Source organism: the organism of the source record quoted next, unplaced genomic scaffold, assembly GCF_019419815.1.
Source record: "Pyrus x bretschneideri cultivar Hongxiangsu unplaced genomic scaffold, Pyrus_bretschneideri_v1 Contig20, whole genome shotgun sequence".
Lineage (NCBI taxonomy): Eukaryota > Viridiplantae > Streptophyta > Magnoliopsida > Rosales > Rosaceae > Pyrus > Pyrus x bretschneideri.
In genome coordinates, this window is record NW_025999502.1 from 3,303,560 (window position 1) to 3,323,883 (window position 20,324).

A 20,324-nucleotide genomic window follows, 5' to 3' on the forward strand; every position below is an offset into this window, starting at 1 on the left:
TCATTTGAATGTGAATGGAACTTAACCATTGGTTTAGATTCAGAAGTGGACCATGAACACAGTCTTCAAATTGCTTACGCAGCCAAGTAATATTTCCCCTTGTTTGACAACTTACAACTGTGAAAGACGAAAGTGTCCAACTTTTGACTCACAAATTAGGTTTTGAGGTTGAACTTGGTCATGAACAAGAATTAATTTCAATTTTTTCCAGAAAGTGCTGCATGCCGTTCAGTGTCCTTTCCCCTAGAGCTCCAAACTGGAGTCAAGGACTCGAGGGTAATGAAATCCATAATTACGACTGGCTTAAGAGGAAACAAACTCTGTTACCAACGCCTAGGGTGGACAGCCACGTCATTTAATTTAATCTGATTTTTTTTCAATTAAAAAAAATTAAAGAATTAAAGAAAAAGACCCAAAAACCTAGCAAACGTGAAGCTCCTGGACCTCTCCTCCCTCCCCCTACTCATCCATAGCCACTGTCTCCCCACAACCCTTTCAATCGTATTAACCCATTGTTTTTTACCATTGAAATTCCTTCCTTTGCATTATAAAAGTGCATCTACCATTGAATTCCTTTCTTTGTTGCTGTGTATCCTTTGTTGCAGACTAATCAACAGAAAAAGTGTATGTTGTTCAATTTTCAAACCAAACTGCTGTTCATGACGAAAAAATAATGACAGATGCTCTTAATCACCAGTAAATAAAGCGAAGAACTTTGATTCGAGGGTGATGGGGAGACGGTGGCTACGGAGGAGTAGGGGAGCGAGGAGAGCGACGGAGGTTTTTAGGGTTTTCTATTTTTTTCGTTCTTTTCTATTTTTATAATTCTTTTAATTGATAAAAGAAAATGACTTATTTCAAATTATGTAGATTTTCACTTCGCTGTCACATTAAATTTGTGACACAAATAGGTGATAAAAATAGTATTATTCGATTTATCATGTTGTATTTTTACAATCAAGGGACCATATTAATTACATGGCATATATAATATAACCATAAACTTTTCACTCAAAGGGTTTTATGTGTACGTAGGGCTTCCCAAGTGAGCAACACTTTGTTTTTATGTTATATCTTTTCCAAATAAACGAATGCAAAGTATCTGTTTTCGATTGTGGAATGACACTTCAGATTCTTACACACTACGGAAGGATACTTATATGGAGCACAGGGACAACACATATGAGTAATATGCAGCAAAAATGGCATTTAGAATTTTTTTTTTCATGCGAATTACTTTGCCTGATTATTATGAAAAAAAAATTGAAGTTATGTCATAAAACTAATTGTCAATAAAAACATGTAGCTCGTTATAAGAATATACAAGTTGCATAATTTTTCAACAACACTTCACATTCTCACTTATTTATACAAGTTCCATGGAATCTAAACTTAAAATTCAGCTCTTCATGTTGGTTGAATCATATTATTGTATTGAGTTGAGAATATGAAGTTTAAAATTACTTGAAACCATATTATATATGGTACATCTATATTTATCTAATACAATACAATACAAGACTAAAATTTGCTACCAATTGGGTAATTTTCTCTCACATTTTCCTTATACAAAAGGAAATTAGGTTAGCTCCCGTTTACTTTTGGTTGACCTGTCATCCATTATACACATTTTTCAATGGAACATGATGGACAGTTGGAGTGCAAAATATAAATATGCTTTATAGAAGTATATTATCAAAGTACTCGATTGATCAGATGCCTTAAGGCTTTTAAGAACTATCTAGTTGGCCATACTTTGTACGAAGTGTAGACTATGAATGATGAATCTAAGTGCCGAAATCAAACAAAGTAAAATCATCTCGCTATGTTGAGAAAGCATGCATGCATGCATTATAGAAGGGCCCGCCGGGGGGTGGGGATTGTACGTACTGTTTCAATTGAAGCACGGGGAACATATAAAAAAGGGATGATTCAAGGACAGGTTCTTCTGCCTGAAAACGTGAGGAAAATATATGTTTCACCATAGATTACTTGGTAATATGGAGAGTAATCTAATCTTTTATAAGCTCAGGCAAGATCCCTCATTTTATCAATGTGGAACTCATTCTCAACATGCCCTCTCACGTGTGACGAATTTTCAATCCTAGCACGTGGACAACACAATGGAGTGACGTGGAGCATGTGTGACCGTTTAGCTTCACACGCAGGTCAACTTGCTCTGATACCATAAAGCGTTGAGGTTCTACCATAAAACAAATTAAATATAAAGAGTACATCAATGTCTTATAAACTCATGCAAGGTTCATTCTCCCATATCATTCTCAACAAAACGAATTAGGACCAAAGAGGGGTAGGACCAGAAAGTGGAGTAGTCGGGCCTAAGAATTTCTTGGACTCAAGGGAATGGTAATTAAGAAAAGAAAAATAAAAAGGGGCTTTTGGATCTAGGTCTAAAAACATAGGTAGTTTTTGGGACTAAGTCCAGTTATCCAATTACATATTTTGATATCAATTTTGCCCCTTTAGATAACAATATTTAAATTCTTTAATTTTTTTTATCATTTATTCAGTTTTTAAATTTTGAATATTTAAATACTCAAACTAAAATATTATCTAGTAACTACCTACTATTTATGAAGAAAACAAAACCGATATAATCTAGTAACTACCTACCTATTGCATAGGAAGAAAAATGCTTTATACCTACAAAGCAAATATAATCTACCTGCAAAACAAAAATAAACTACCTATTGTATTGGAAGAAAAATGCTAGGAACCTACATGGCGGAACATAGAAATATAGATATGATATAATATACCTTCATTAAATGAACGAATTTGGAGGGAAGAACACAAAAATATCACCCATGAAAAGAAGAGACAAAAAAAGAAGAGGATTGATAAAGGGAATTGTTTGGAAGAAGGAAAAAAGGTGAGATGAAACGGACTCGGGGTTGAGGTGATTTTATGGCTATAACTAATCCTACAATTAAGGGATTAGTTAAACAACAAATAATCCCATAATTAAGAAAATTTGCGTATTTATAATAATTCGTAAGCCTAAACGGTAAATATGGTACAGACCACAAATAAGCATACGTGGAATCTTAATTATTGGACCTATTTCAATGAAGTGGACTAATTCTACTAATGGCTCACAAAATTGGATCTATATCAAGTTATCCCAAAAAAAAATTAGGATTCCATCCTTTCCTCACAATGTTATTTGATTGAAACCTTATTGGTTTTCAAATTTTTATCAAAGTCCTTTGACTTTGTCCACGATCACTATTTAATTTGCCAACTCAACATTTTATATCATTTTTTTAAATAAAACAACCTAAAATTGAGTGTTTATCTCCTAAATTTAAGGCAATTAATTATCAATCTAAATTTATTATATTCATAAATGTTACATTCTATTTCTCACTTTCTTTCTGAAATCATCTCTAACTATTCTTGTTTCTTTGTCTTCCCCATAGTTCCAACTCCCTGTGTTGTGCAACACCTCCACTTAGTACAGTCATCAATTTTTTTTCTTCTTTTTAGTTTTTTTTTTTTTTTTAAAGAAACTAATATTAATATTTGTTGTTTAATATTTGGTTGTCTACACTTATATATCACAGGTACAATTAAGTTTTTCTACACATATTTCTTTGGGTGCAATTTTCTTTTATTGGTTAAATTTCATTATATATATTCTATGTGTACAATATTTTTGGGTTGTTTTACTATATGTTCCACAAAATATAGGTACATTTCATTTGGTTGTTGCATTTTATGTACCCATATCCCTACATATCATTATATGTGTATTGTTTTTGGTTGTAAAATGCATCCATTTGTCAATAGATCACTTTTGGTACATTTTATCCATCTTTTATGAGGATTATAGGTAGCTTACGCATACTTTCATGGGCACTATATTTGTTGGAATGTATATGGGTAATTTTTTTTCATTGATATGAGAATGTATTCATGTGGAGTTTGCTATTAGATTCTTTTTTTTTTCTTTTTTTTTTCTTTTTTTAAAAGAATGTTTCCATGTTTTTGGGTTTGAAGAATTTATCAATGTTTTGTGGTACATTCTTTTTGATTGATTTGAGAATGTATCTATGTGGAGTTTGTTATTAGGTTCATTTCCTTTTTTTTTTTTGTTTTTTTTTTAAGAATGTATCCATGTTTTTGGGTTTGAAGAGTATATCAATATTTTGTGGTACATTACTTTTTTCGGTGATTTGATGAATGTACCCATATGTATCAATAATTTGTCTTATATGTACATAATTTTTTTATGGCAGACCATGATCTTGTAGTGACTTCTAAGTTGTGGACCAGCGTTCTTCCTAGGTTAGTGGTTAATTGCGCTAGCATGATTTCTGAGGTTCTGGGTTGTGAGGCTGTATTGAAGATGGCGAAGATTCTGATCATGATGATTTTTAAGTTTCTAATCTATCTTTAACATTTCAAATCCCACAAATTATGTGTTTTATTTAATATTTCATAAATATAGGCAATTGCAAATTATGATTTTAAAAATAAAAATAAAATAAAATAGGTGACATGGAAATACATTTACTACTAGTATGCTGAGGTGTACAAAAATCAAGAACCTTCATAAAAAACTGAAAACTAATAAGGTTTCAATCCAAGAAGATTGATGGTTAGGAACCGCATACAAAGTGTCTCTTAAGAAAATAAGCTAATTTTGTACCTTGCCAAATTATTGACTGAAAATTGATGTAATATATACTACCTGATTTAATATTTCTTCAAGACGAAGGAACTTGGACAAATTAATGCCTCATGACACTAATTAAAGACGGGATAATATTTGTATTCTTCTTTAAGGACTCCTACTTGCAAATAATATATCTTTACAATAGAAATTTCATAATAAGAACCATTCAAAATCTTAATCCACATTGAAAATCATGTCTACAAAAAATCATTGGAATGTAATATCATCATTCCTCCAAATATATCATATAAAACAACGATAAATATACATTATAAATAAGGAAAACTAATAAAAAGGGCTTGAAAACTTTGAGTTTTAACAACATAGACAAAATAAAGGGTAAAGTGAATAGTATCAGGATTAACTTCTTAGTGTAAAAATATGGTTTTTCGTTACGTGCACTAATGCAAAAAAAACCAAGGGAGTCTCGGGGAGACGGGTGATGATAACCTGGGATTCGCTCAATCAGGGGCAACGGAGGCTCGCTCACGTCGTTAATTGTGGATTCGCTCACACGACTAAGCCAAATGCTTGATTTTAGAAGGAGAAATCACTCTCTTCAAATGCACAAGGCAAATACAATTTTAATTCATTTAAGTATGTCATTCAAGGCTTTCTAGTACAATATTTATAAGCGTTTACCAATTAATAGACTTTAAGTTTTCATGACACCCTTACAACTCCCAAAATAACTTAACAAATTCTTAAGTAATTAAAATACAAAACCTTTGTTATTCCAAAGCATGTTAATGGTTTAAAATTGTTTTCTCCAAGTCTACCTCCTGCATCATGAACAGTATCGAAAACTTTTCGTTAAAATTTATTTTTAAATAAACTGGGGGGAATGAGAGAGGAAAGCAAGCATTATCTTTTATGATCTGTAATCATATTATTAATTAATGTTTGAAGAAGAGAGTGGCTAAACTTATTGTAAAACGGGGCGGGGCCCATAATTATTATAACAGGTATTATATTTGCTGGCATCGCTGCGCTGAAGAGTGAAGAGCGTGGATGGTGAACCCAAATTAAAGAAAGCAACTGAGCTACATGTATGGTAAGTCGATTAGTTAATTTAAGTATCCATGTGCAAATCGGAAAGGGATCCTCTCCGGATCTCTTTCCACCTAATCTATTAAGTTTGTGATTCGGACGGTTGAAATTTAATTCAACGGTTACAAACTTGAGATCCTTCTAAAAATTATAATAATTGTAATCATTTGATCATATTTCAACGATTCGAATCTCGAACTTGATGGATTAGGTGGATCCCTTTCCGTGCAAATCATACCTAATCGTAAAATTAGCAATAAAATTTTAGGTTGAGACGAAATGAGTACATGGACTTTTATATTAATAAAAATTTACACAAAGAATGAAAAAGAAGAATCGTATTTTACTTTTAAGTTGAAAGTACCCAGCTGTTGATTGCAAGTACCTACTACTTGCATCTTTTATGGGAAAATGTACTCATTGAAGTCATTGATCCACATTCTGTAGGCTTTTTATTTTATTTTGAATATTACTTGCATCTTCGGAAAAGAATAGGATTTTCTTCCCTTCAAATTCTCTTCTTATTTAGTTTTTCCTATTTTGACAGTGATGCTTAAGTCCGTCAACATCTTGTATTGACTTCCTTATAAAAGAGAAACAAAAATGAGTTCATGAGAGTGGGAGTAGAGGGCAGGGGAGGAGATTTGGAAGAGAGAGAATTATACTACATAAATAGACGATGCATATCAATATGTTACGTAGTATTCATAATGTTGATTTATCCATATATTTAGATGCATAAATGATTTCTGATTCTCATGATTTTTTGTAGATGTGATCTTCAAATAAAGATTAAAAAATATAATTAAAGTGTCATAAAGCTAATTAGTTAGAATAACGTGTTTGCATAACAAAGAAACTTAGAATTAACATTAGAAGCACAACTCTAAACCCTGCACAAATATGGTTTTTTAGGGGATGATTACTGGCGCAACCCTAGGAAAAAAACAGATAACTAACTTTACATGGATTCATATTATGTCATATCTAAATATAGGAAAATTAACTTAACAGTTATGTATGATTTTGTAGATGTAGAGTTACGCCTACGCCAGTCAATCAAGACTATGAGTCCTGAAGTTGAAACCGCCCTCCACATAAATTAGATTATTTTAGTACCTTGTTATAAAAAAAACACATATAATGTCTTGGGAGTAATGTGAGACTTGTATTAATTAATCGGATTAGGAAAAACATCAATTTCTCTCAAAATTTCTGAATTTCTATTTTAATTCATATAATATTATATTCGTACATTATCATATCGATCATTCTCGAGACTTAGGGCTGTCTACACCTTTTTATGTATTTACCAATAATAACTCTGCAATCTCATTCGATCTCGATCACTTAACGTACAATCGATCTGCTTATTGCTCGAAAGATCTTTGAGTAATCGTGTTTTCTAAACTTTTGCGCCTAAAATTTTACAGTAGAGACAAAGCAGCCGCCCCTCCTCATTCACCTTTGAAGCGACGTGGGCACGCGGGCCACATAAAGTGCATGTGGCCTACGTACTGTCCTCTACGTTAGTAAAATATGAGCAATTGCATGCGACAATGCGAGTGCGTTGCATAAAGATAAAAGTGACCTAAGTTAATTTTGTAATCATACATAAAAGCTTGAAGAAGATTATCTACATTTATTATCCTTAATTTATATGTTTGTATTGTCTTGCTTCACTAATAGGCAGTTGCAATGACACTTTTGTGATAACCATTACAAGGTGATTCAGTAGTTAGGAACGAATTTCAAATCCGAATTTTACACGTTGTGTTCTGAGTTTAATTTCTGATGCTAGTGAATTATATGATAGTTGTCACATCCCGACCTAGGCCTTCACCACATCCTGGGATCAACTCCACCGTAGCACGATATTGTCTGCTTTGGACCCTGGCCACGCCCTCACGGTTTTGTTTCTGGGAACTCACACTAGAACTTCCCAGTGGGTCACCCATCCTAGATTGCTCTCGTGCGAACTCACTTAACTTCGGAGTTCCGATGGAACCCGAAGCCAGTGAGCTCCCAAAAGGTCTCGTGCTAGGTAGAGATGAGAATATACATATAAGGCATTGTGTGACAGCTAGCACGCCTTGATTTTGATCGGGGTGTGTCAGTAGTGGCTAGAATGATGCTAAAATGTCTTTGTGGGTCTTTTCAACCTTCGAAAAAATGACTATCATGATGAAATCACCAGCTAGTCTCATTTTGTAATGAAAATGGGCAATGACACTTTTGCGACTGATATATGTTGTGTGGTTATGAGTGAGTATGTAGAGTTTATCCAATCCACATACTTACATGAAATCAATAGAAATAATATTGGGGGCTATAAGTTTGAAAAAGGCTACGATGTATAATCTTAGTGAACAAAATAAACAGAAAAATAATTTAATTATAATGTCACTAAAACAATGAAATAGCTTTAGTAGCATTTTTTAATTGAATATTGAAGTAGCTTTAGTACGTTTTGGCATGATGTAAAATCATACACTAATGCTTATGATCATGACTTAAAAGTTTTTAATTATATATGCAGAAACACAAACAAGACACTTTACTTTTTTTTTTTTCTTAGACAAGTATCAACCTTCAGTCAAGAGTTGTGGCTTGATGCTACACAAGGTAGGACTTTACTCTGAATATAGTATGGTGCCCGGATCAATTAGTAGTAAATTATTTTGGAATTAAGATATGGTAAAGATTACGTAAAGGTCGGTACTATATATAGGCGATAAGTTAAACTTCTGCAGATGACTAGTGCAAAGTTGCAAAACAGGTCACAGGGATGTGATGTTGAAAACCAATCGTTCAGGATGAGGCTTTCCATTTTAAACTATATAAAACATTAAAACTGTTGGCATGAGATTTAAACTTGGTGTGTAAGTGCATCACACAGCCACTTTAGAAAGCTTTTAAATTTAAATCGGTTCCTTTGCACACATGGGACTGTTTTGTTCCTCTGCACAGTACACATAGCATTTTCAATGTTGAGAAATGAGACCTGGTGATAATTAAAGTTCAAACCTCACCACTAACGAACAATCTTAATATATTTTATCTCGCAAAGTATCGTTTCATTCAACGTGAAACTAGCTTAGCGATGTATGTGGATTTTCTTCTTTTTTATTAAACAAAAACGAAATGCTAAAGACTAAAGAGGGAATGAAAGTGTATGCTTCGGTGTTTATATGACAAATAAAAAGATCAAGTTTTGGAGTCCTTGTCAACCTGCACTACCGTTCAAGCCAGTAGTGATTCAAACAAATTCCTATTGACCAAGCGCATGCGCAAGCAACTAATAGAAAATGGTTGAGTTTTCTTTAATTAAGTGCAAACCAGCTGGTAGGCTTGTTGCAAGGACAAATATATCATCAAATTAGAAACAAAGCAACTGAAAAATAAAAACACTTAGAAACAAAGCCAGAAAAAAGAATGAACAAAAACGTTGTTCGACCCAAGGCTGCTGGTTGTTATGATTTCAACATGGCATGGACTAGATTAACCTTAGAAAGTATGATGGTACGAGTGAATTTTATCGTTTTTCGATCTTTTCGTTGTTGAGAATATTAGTTACACCTAATTAGATGTAGGTGATTAGGGAAGACATACTAAACCTTGCCCCACAAATGTTTCTAGTACATATAGATAGAAACTAGTAAAACTAAAAAAAATTATAAACAAACATGCAATGCAAATACAAAATACAACTATTTAAGTTGCACAAATCTAGTTTTCAAAGTGGTAAAGTCAGTAATTGCTGTTAGTGTCTGAAAACTCATTTTTCGAAGTCGATTTTGATGAATATCAAACATGACATTTCTTGTTCTGTTGTGGAAAAGTCAACACCATATGAATAAATTCAAAAGAATTAAGAAATGAAGACTTTTATAGAGAGGGATTGAAGTAGATATGTAGAGAGAGCAAGAAAAAGGAAAATTGTATTCTTATTTAATGATATTGAAATCAGTCCAATACGAGGTACAGTACAAGCATATATATATAGTAACACTCCGCCTAAGCATTAAGCAAACCTCTCTACCAACTATCTAACAGTAATACTCGTGTTACATGGTTTGAATTTAGGATATCTGGGTCTATAGGGTTAGTCTTTTCGCTGTCATTGTTAAATTAAATTGGTGTGTTTTTTGTTTCTAGTTTTTTTGCTTCGCATGTATGTCTTAGTTTGGTTTCGACTATCCTTATCTTATTGGTATTCTTTGACAGAATAGATATTTATAAATATTTTGCATATCATTTTGATGCTGGTAATGTGTTGTAGTTTAATTGTTGAACACTTCTGGGTGATGATTTTGAAATATAACTAGTGTTGGCTTTTTGTCAAGCATTTACTTCATTATGAGATGATATTTTAGGTCATTTTCTCTGTACTAATTGACTTCTCTTCACCTTTCTTGTTGCACAATTCTTTATGTAGCGGTTATTATAATTTTTAGTTACTTTTGGTTGACAAACTAAAACTTTAGTTACCCTAACAAAGGAAGAAGAATAGTGGGATTTTAATATAATTAAATTTTTAGTTTCAGGAGAAATGAGTGTTAGATATTTATCAACAATCAATGACAAATATATATGAGAAATGCTAAGGAGACTATCTCAAAGTGAAGCTCTCTATAAACTCTCTGCCACATATGTTGTCGGCACAATGTTTTATAATTTTGACACAGAAATTGTGCCCTAAACATGAGGTGACGAAGAGTCTATGTAGAGTCCCACTTTTGAGAGTCTCCTTAGTATTTCCCAATACACACACACACACAAAGATATATATATATATATATATATATATATATATATATATATAAATTCGAATATGCTAATAAACAATAAATTGCAACTAAATATATTGACAAAGTATGAATAAACAAAATTAATATCAAACATATAAAATGAAGATCGAGACTTGCGTATCCGCAAGGTTCTTGAAACAAAAATTCACCTCTACTTTGTACTTGTAGTTCTATAAGCGTCTGCTTCACTAGGATTCAACAATACAAACTAAGATTCCAGCACTGGAAAACTTAGTTTCTGGCATATTTCTTTATGGTTCTCTTAGTATGCTTAGTATTAGAAGGAAGAGTGATTTGTGATTTGAATGATATGCAGATGCATGTATTTATAGAAGTCATATACATGTTCGCAACATATATGATTTTGAGAGGCAACTGTTCAACATAAAGGGTGTGTGGCTTCATCCTTTCCTTAGACTTTTCCAAACGTTCTTAGATTTCTTTGAAAGAATTAGTCCGTTGAAAAAAAAAGGGATTAATTAAAATCTGAAAATAATTTAATAAATTAAAAACTAATTATTGAATTTAATACTAAAACCGGAGCCCAAGAGCCCATCTTTTGATAATTAAATATATTTTAATAATATATATAATTATCACACCCCAAAGCTCAAACTCAAGATTCAAGTCCAAATTTGCTATCTATAGTCCATCTTTTTAATCACTTGGTAATAGGGGTGGTTCGGTATGGGATCCCATACCGAAATTCTTGTCCCGATTCCCAAACCGAAATTTTCGGGAATCCCAAATTCAATACTAATCCCAAACCAAATTTTCGGGAATCCCAATTTTTCGGAAATCCCGAAATGCTTTTGGGCTTTTGGACTAAAATTTGACATATTATGCTTTTGGGCCTAATCTGCCAATTTGTTGTTTCTACTAATCTGCCAATCAAATGGCAAGGCATGTTTCTACTAATCTGTCCTACTGCCCACTGCACAAATTTGACATAGTTTCATAAATTAAGTTTCAATCTGCCCACTGCCCATCCATGCACAAAGTTTCAATCTACCCACTACACATGCATGCAATAAAAATAAATTAAGTACCAAATCCAAAAGCAAAAATAATAGTTACAAGCCAAGATTTTAAAATAAATAAAGTAACAAACCCAAAATAAAAAAAATTAGTTATGAGCCAAAGTTTCAATAATTAAGTTACAAACCAAAAGCAAAAAAGCAAAGCTTAAAGTTTATAAATATTGTTGGCCTCTTCGGCCCCTTCGTCCCCTTGATCTTGTTGATGCTTGTGGTTGCTCCCTTCTTGTTGGTACTTGCATTTTTCCCCTTGATGTTGATGGTTGAGCCATTCCCCTTACAATGGATGATCGTGGAGGTAGTGATTGATTTTGATGTTGTTGAACTTAAACTTGAGGTGGTCAAGGAGGTGGAGGTGGCATTTCATTTTCTTGTGTTGTATTCTCCTCACCTCCCAAATTAGCCGTGCCTAAAACAATAAATCACAAATCATTTACATTGAATTATAGTCTAATAGATAATAAATACTAAGAAAATAAAAGAGGAAATCAAATTGTTTACTTACTTCTTTCTAAGCGTTCAAGCTCTTTGTAGAAATGGATTTCATCAAGTTTAGGCTCCTTGTAAAAACAAAATTCCTTTCCTCTAAGTCAATCACTAGTAAACACTAAAGCCTCAACCATTTTAGGTGTTAAGGAAGTTCTAAAAGGATCAACAACTCTCCCACCAAGACTAAAGGCATTCTCACTAGCAACGGTGCTACTAGGAAGGGCCAAAACATTCTTAGCAACTTTACTAAGAGTTGGATATTGAGCACAATTTCCTTGCCACCAATCCAAAAGATTGAAACCCTCATATGTCAGGCTTTGATGTGGATCATTGAAGTACATATCCACTTCATTGGCTATCTCATTTTGTTGTGCCTCCGCTCTTTTTCGTTGGATCTTCTTTGTCATCCTTGAAGCAACATCAATATCTACGATCACACTCCCCACATCATCTAGTACAACACTTTATCTTTGCTCCACATTTGAGGTAGCACTACTACTAGTACTACTACTACTACTACTACTACTACTACTACTACTAAGGACCACTCCCTCCTTGTATGCATTATACAACTCAGTTACATAGCCTTTAACCCTTACTTTCATCTCCCTTATTTTGTCCCATCCATAGCCGAGCTCTTCTAGATTTGTCTCCAACATATCAAATTTGTACCTAGGGTTGAGTGCTTGGGCAACAAAGAGAATAGGATTCACCTTTTCAATGTGACCCCAATATTTGTCAAACTTGAGCTTCATTGAGGTAGCCACACTTTGCAAAATGGCATTAGAGGCGTTTAAAATTTGTTCTTGTATCTCCACTTACAAGGCAATCACCGTGCTAAGTATTAAGTGTGACGTTGGAGTAAGGGTTGCACTCAATGTCAAGGTGGCATCATAAAACTTTTTAAGAAAGTGAGCAAAACTTATTGACCTTTCCCAATCATCCACCTCCGGATGACCCACCTGCTTGGCCTTTGTTGTCACTCCATTAACCTCTTTTGAGACCTTCTCTTTGAAGTAAGCAATAAAAGAGTCACACTCAAAGGCCATCTTAGAGAACACTTCTTTAAACTTGAAAGCACTATTAAGCATCTCATACGTGGCATTCCACCTTGTGACAACATCAAAAGGGATACTTGACATCCTATCAAATCTCAACAAGACACAATATTCCCTAAAATACTCCAACCTTGCCGCGAATGAGTGTATAAACTTCACACAATTTCTTATGGCATCAATCTCACAACTAAGCTCCATCATTCCATCCTTAGCTATCAAATTGAGGATGTGACAAGCGCACCTCATGTGCAAGTGAGCCCCGTCAAGTAAAAGTGTACCATTTGACTTGAGTCTTCTTTTCATGTATGCAATAGCGGTGTCATTTGCATTAGCATTGTCAACGGTAATACTAAACACCTTGTCTATGCCCCAATCGTTCAAGCAAACCTCTAGACATCTTCCAATATCATCACCCTTATGAGAAGTAACTTGGACAAAGTTTAGGATCCTCTTATGTAACCCCCAATTAATGTCCAAAAAAAGAGGCCGTGATGAGATGTAGTTTATCGTTTGAATTGAGGTCCAAGTGTCAGTTGTAATACTCACTCTCAACCCTCAATCACACTTTTTATTTTAGCCTTCTCTTCAACATACAACTCCAAAACCGCCGCCGCCACCTTATGCTTATTAGGAAGTTTGTACTTTGGATTCAAGTCACGAATAAAATCTCGAAGGTCCTCTTGATCAACCACCCTAAAAGGCATCTCCACTATTATAATCCACCTTACACATCTCCTATCAAGTCTTTTTTGATTGAAAGTGTGAATGACAACCGGACCTCCCATCCTCGCTTGTGTCAATGTAGGTTGCTTCAGATCCACATTCTCAAAGAGACTAGAACCCGGACATTTCCTTAAATGCTTAAGAATTCCCATCAGTCCATGAATTATAGGGTGTGCCGGTACTAAGAGTTTGCAATGCTTGCATTCGGCCATGAAAGATTTCTCCCTATTATTATCGGTGATCGATACCCTCTTAGCAACATTCCACGCCGGACTTGGACCTTTTCTCCTATTGCCCTTTTTTCCAAAGAGGACCCTCCCATTGTCTCACTACTTCTTCTACTTCTTCTACTTCCTCTTCCCCCTATTCTTCTATTTGTTCTAATGCAATATCCTTTTCCATATCCGGATCATCATCCCAACAATCTTCATAATAATTAGTATGCAAATAAGCTTGAGGTGAGGGATTGCCTAGTTGAAGGGTACCACTAGGTTGGGTTTGTTTTTGTTTTTCTAATACTGAGTCCATAGGTGTACTAGATTGGCTACTAGACTCGTTCATCCTAACAAATAAAATAACAATGCATATTAATATATCACAACCATAGTTCAACAGATATCCAAATTCCAATAAATAAATAAAATAAATGGTTCAAAAATCTGAGCATTCAACATAGAAAATATATGGTTGTGAGAAAAAGAACTCAAAATATATAACAGAAATCAAACGAAATCTGCCTATTCAATACTTTCATGGCATCTGCCTAATCTGCCAATTTGATATAATCTCATACTTTCATAGCATCTGCCTATTCAAAAGCAATCTGCCAATCTGTCTGTGCACAATAGCATTCAAAAATCTGAGCACAATAGCATTAAAAAATCTGAGCATTCAACATAGAAATATATTCAAAAATCTGCCAATCATGTCTTGTTTATGCTAATATGTGCACAAATATGCCAATTAAATGGCAAGGCCCAGTTAAGTATTTGCTTAGAATATGCCAATATGTGCATAGAATTACAAAACTTGATTTGCTATCAAACATTAAAGCAAGACCATGTATCTAAGATTCTATAGCCAAAACAAAAATATTACCTGACGCAATGTGTGACTAATTTGAAGTTTGAATATGTGGAATGATTAACTCCTCAGTTGCTACAGCAGTGCTAAACCTGCTAACACTTCTCCCTGAAGACAACCAGGAAATCAGTCAGCCTAGATAATCACTTGTAGTAGTGCTTAATAATTTTCTTTATTGATTAATGATCAATGATAGCAGTTTAATTTATTACGTGTAAAGGTGCACCAGTGAACGCTTAATTCAATGATGTGTGTGCAGGTGTGAAGAGATTTACTTATTGTCGCAAGTAAGACTCCAAGAAAAAAGAATAACTTCAATCTATTTCTCCAGAGTGTAAACTCAAGGGTATTATTCTCATTAAACCCTTTGTTAGTTAAGGTATCGCAACGAAAGTGCAGTTCATTAAGAATTGAGTTGAAATTCTCCACTTCCAAGCTATGATATTAGAGCCTAACAATTTGAACTAGCCATCTAGAAAGTTGAAGAGTTTCCCTGTATGTATTATGTGAACATGAAATTAATGGACTAACATAGTGGGGAAACCTAGTACCAACATTCTGAACGAAGCGAGCAGGATGCAACCAGAAACAAAATTAGTTTCTGTTTGTAAGGATATAATACATTTCAAGGCAAAGAAGCTTGCATGTCTCATTTTATGAACTTATGACTAAGAACAGTTACACTCGAGAATTAGACTACCAGGCAGGAATCATATAAGCTAAAGTAGCAGGAAAAATGTTAAGATGTGAAAGGTTAACAGGTGAAGGCATCGTGGGATAGTATACAATACATTCACCTGAAAATATTAGGACGCCCACCTCTAAAACACGTTTACTGGCAAATGATAAATGTCCATTTTGAAATTCAGATCTTAGAGCTTTAACTAGATCAAGAGAACCTTCCCATAACTTTAATCCCCCTACAACCCGCCAAAACCAAGTACATAGCATCACACATGGTGCCGTAGTGCATCATCAATAAAAGAAACGATTTTTAAAAAAGAATGTGATAAACTCAATCAAACATCATTTTAATTATTGAATATTTGAATGACTACTAACAAACAGATGAAATGGAAGAAATGTATAAGTTATTAACACACAAAAAAAAAATTGCCAATGGCATGAATAAATTAGGCCATCAACGAGTCTATAACCAGCCTCGAGCCATTCAACAATCCCTACTGTCAAAACACTAAATTAATTACCTAATTTGGGTGAGAGTGAAACTCAGACTCAGTGTTGGATCGAGAGTTCTGTCTATGAGAGAAAATAGCCTACGAGAGAGAGATCACAAGAGTCGGAGATGATTCGTGAAGGAATCGTGAAGGAAGGTTGGAGAGTTCTGTCCTTGATGCTTTGGCGTGGCGGTGGCTGGGTGGTGATTCGTGAAGGAAGGATGGGCTGCTGAAGAGTCAAGACAGTTCGAAGGAAGGACTGTGTGGTGAAGGAAGGCTGGCGGTGCCTGCACTTCAAGTTCGATGGAATTGGAATAAATGGAACGAAAGTGAAATGGGGGATCCAACCTAAAAACAAATGAACGGCACAAATTAAATCTAAAACAATGAACGGTTGAAATAATTCTCTTATAATTAAAAAATAATATATATATATATATAATATTTATTTCGGTTCGGTATGGGAATACCGAAAAATGAAGATGCAAAACTGAATCCTGTACCTGAAAATTTCGGTTTGGTTCGGGATGACATATCGAAAATTTCGGGAATTTTAGTTTGGAATCGGGATTTTTTCAGTTTGGTTTGGGATTTTTGGGATTTTTTTCCAATCCTACTTGGTAAGAAGAACAAAGTGTTAAAAAATGTGAGAAATTTTTGGTGGTAAGCAATGTGGGACAATGAGATAGAATGAAGTTTCTACTTAAAAACTTCAACAATGAGAAGGTCTAAATAAAAAGGTAAGTCATAAGGTTGTAAACATTTCTAAATATTTTTTCGGGTACTTTTTGTGCATTAATGTTATTGCATGATGATATTGTAAGAAATGCAGTTTTATTTTCTACTGTTAGTGTGAAACAATGAGTCATATAAATTTGGCATGGCAAAGTATTTCCATTTATGAAGTGAGAGATTTTAAATTCAATTCTGGTTAAAGGCGAATTTGAACCATATTATTGCAAACACATTATGAGATTAAGCTCAACCTGTATTTTCCTTAATGGATAATATCGTTTGTTAAAAAAAAAATTATTAATTGCACGGATGCTTGCATCCTTATCTCTTCGGACCGTGTACAGTTTGGTCCATTTAGGCCCATATATAAGAGAAACCCAAACAAAACTTATTAAGAGAAAACAATTGTAGAAAGAGAAGCCAGAGATAGAGAGAGTAGTCAGAACGGGATTTAGGGTTAGGGTTTTTTGAAGCTGTTCACGCAGTTGCAATGGAGGAGATAACTGAAGGCGTGAACAATATCACCGTCAATGCCTCCGATTCGCACAAGAAGAACCGAATTCAGGTATCGAATACCAAGAAGCCACTATTCTTCTATGTAAATCTTGCCAAGGTAAACCCTATTCTCTACCCTGTTCGTAATTCTCTGCTTATGTACGGATATTTACATACGAATACATACATCTATGTATACATATGCTTGTATGGCTAATTTGCTTTCTGGAATTATAGTTCATTTATTTCTATAAATCATATGCTTATGGCACTTTATTGATTTGCAGAGGTATATGCAACAGTACAATGAGGTGGAGCTCTCTGCTTTGGGAATGGGTATGACATTTCAGCTGTTTCCATCTCGTTATGCTGTTGAACTTATAACTCTGTTTGTGTCGATATCTGTGTGTTGTGTGATGTATCAATGTACTGGCTCTGGACATTACTCTGAAATCAAGGAAACATTCAGGTTCCTAATCAAGTTGTGGAAGATAACTGGAATGTAGCGTAATTTGTTTGTATAAGTGTTGGTTGGGTTCACTCCATTTGACAAGTTGAGCTATTAGTTTCTGCACAATCCAACATTATTTGCTTTTTTATTTTTTTCTGTCTGGTTAAGGTGGAAAGAGAATGTTTATTAATTTGTTGAGCCATTCTGTCAGTAATAACCTTCTTTCAAGTAGCGAGAAGTTGAATAGAAACATTGGAGTGTTTGACATTCCTTAGACTACTCTTTCAGATTGTACATGCTCCAATACACCAGGTTGAAGGAATTCTTTCCTTGGAGGTGGAGCTTATATTTCACTAGATGTCTTTATCTGGAAAGTAGTCTTTTGGCTCCTTCCAGTTTGGTGGTTGCTTATGCTTTGGTTTCCTTGCTCATGTTTATACCATGGTTATCAAGGAAATAACTCTTTACCATTTCAACATATACTTAGAAACAGAACTACTTCTGATTGGGACCTAGACAACGCTTCTGGTAAATCTATTTAGTTGGTAGTTGCAAGGGAAAAATGGAAGTGTTTAGCGAACAAGTTATCTGAAGTAAAGCTATGCCAACTAGAATGGTTACTTCTAAGTTAGAGTTTATGTTGCAGAATGTGATTTCCAACTCCCCTACCCACTCCCGAAACAGGGGATTATGAATCCGGCCAAATGTTGCATTCCCAACCCATTATTTTGCAATATTTGGAACGGAGATGTTTTTATCATGGATGTTGGAGTTCTTGACTAAAGGTTTGATTTGTTTAGTATTAATGCTGATGCAAGGACTAATTTCTGATGTACCATTGCAGCTATTGCCACAGTTGTCACAATCGCAGAAATTCTGAAAAACAATGGACTGGCTGTTGAGAAGAGTGAGACTTCTATTTTCCTTTTCCACTTTTCAGAAAAGAAACTATCAAATTATTAAATTTACTTATATTATGGAATGTAAATGCAGAAATCATGACATCGACTGTTGACATAAAGGATGATTCTAGGGGAAGACCGGTGCAAAAGGCCAAGGTATGTCAATATGATATTTAGAATAAGTTTTAAATCCCATTTGAAACATGTCTATTTCGATCTTCTTAAAGAATAAGTCAGATGTATAGCAGTGAAAGAATGGAGTGTTGAGTGGAGAGATCCTTTTGCACTTATTGTTGCCCCTTTGGATTTGTTTTTCATAAACATCAGTGTGCGCTTATATTGTTGGGCTATCTGTCATGTTAAAGTTGTTATCTGTACATGCCAGACTATTGGTTTTTAGAAAAGCAGATATGTGGCATGAACGGCAAAATTATGCGGCTCATAAGTTGATGCACTCTTTTGGTGATTGCTAATTTGAATAAGGAATGTTTACTGTGTAATCGATCATGTATTTATCTGTTGGCAGTGTGCCATTGTGTGAGATTTAAGGGAAAAACTTGTCCATTCTACGTGTATTTTGAGTTTCATTCTACCAATAGGGATATCATTTCATATCTTCTGTCTGGTTATTTGCAGTTATTTATGACCTCATAGCAAAAACCTTTTTATCAAATTGTATCTTGGTATCTATTTAGTATAGGACCTATAGTTTGTTTTCTGACTTCTTCAGAAGAGTAGTAGTACCTTATTTGTGAGGGCTTCTAGATCAAGTCGTAGAGCACTTTACGGTCACATTCATGACAAGAGATTGGAGTTCTTCCTGTCCCCTACCAAGTATTCCATATTGATTTATTCTTTTGGTTTTAGATTGAGATAGTACTTGGGAAGTCGGAAGACTTTGATGACTTGATGGCCGCTGCAGCTGAGGAGAGGTTGATTGCAGCTGCGGAGGAGCAAAGCTGAAAAAGGTTCCTTGTTCGGGGCTTCGCTTACAGTGTGTTTGGCTTGAATTATGTACTCTAAAGTTGGTTCTGGAAATAAATTTTGTTTAAGTATATTATTCAAGCATAGAATATGTTATGGAAAAGGCATTTTCTATATGCTATAACCTCTTTTCGTCGATATTTGTCCGTTTGATTGCTTTATATCTGTAGGCTAAGCTGCTCGTTAATGAGATTAGTATTTTTAAAAATCTAATCAAAGACGCATAAGCAAGCTAGAATAACTGCATTAACAGGTAATCTTTGATTTACTTGCATTTCGGTTGGATTGATTGAAATGCATTCCTGGGGTGGCCAAGAAAATCGGCTGGCGGACCAAACTGGCTTAAAAAAATTTTGGTTTTAGTAAAATAAATGCATGTTTTATGATCAATCAATTTTTTGGTCAGAAATTATGATCCATCTGAATTACATGAATTGTTGCATGAGTCGAGCAATTTATGCCTCCCAATAAAGTTTTAAAAGGCGCTAGACACTCGTCAGGCTGGGGTCTAAGGATTAGGTGAGAATTTAGGCGGATTTAAATAATTTTATTATAAATTATATAAATTAATTAAATTTACTACATAATATATAAAAACATTGAATAATGTCAGTTTTTAAAAAGAG

The 20,324-nt window shown here is 34.3% G+C and overlaps 1 protein-coding gene across 1 annotated transcript; it reads left to right on the plus strand.

Moving 5' to 3' along the window:
* The first annotated feature begins 17,306 nt into the window (after window positions 1-17,306).
* Window positions 17,307-19,838, plus strand: LOC103940387 (uncharacterized protein At2g34160). The gene is made up of 5 exons (XM_009350501.3): window positions 17,307-17,479; window positions 17,649-17,697; window positions 18,657-18,719; window positions 18,806-18,870; window positions 19,582-19,838. The coding sequence occupies exons 1-5, from the start codon at window positions 17,357-17,359 to the stop codon at window positions 19,675-19,677; spliced, it is 396 nt and encodes a 131-aa protein (XP_009348776.1). The 5' UTR covers window positions 17,307-17,356; the 3' UTR covers window positions 19,678-19,838.
* Window positions 19,839-20,324: the final 486 nt, after the last annotated feature.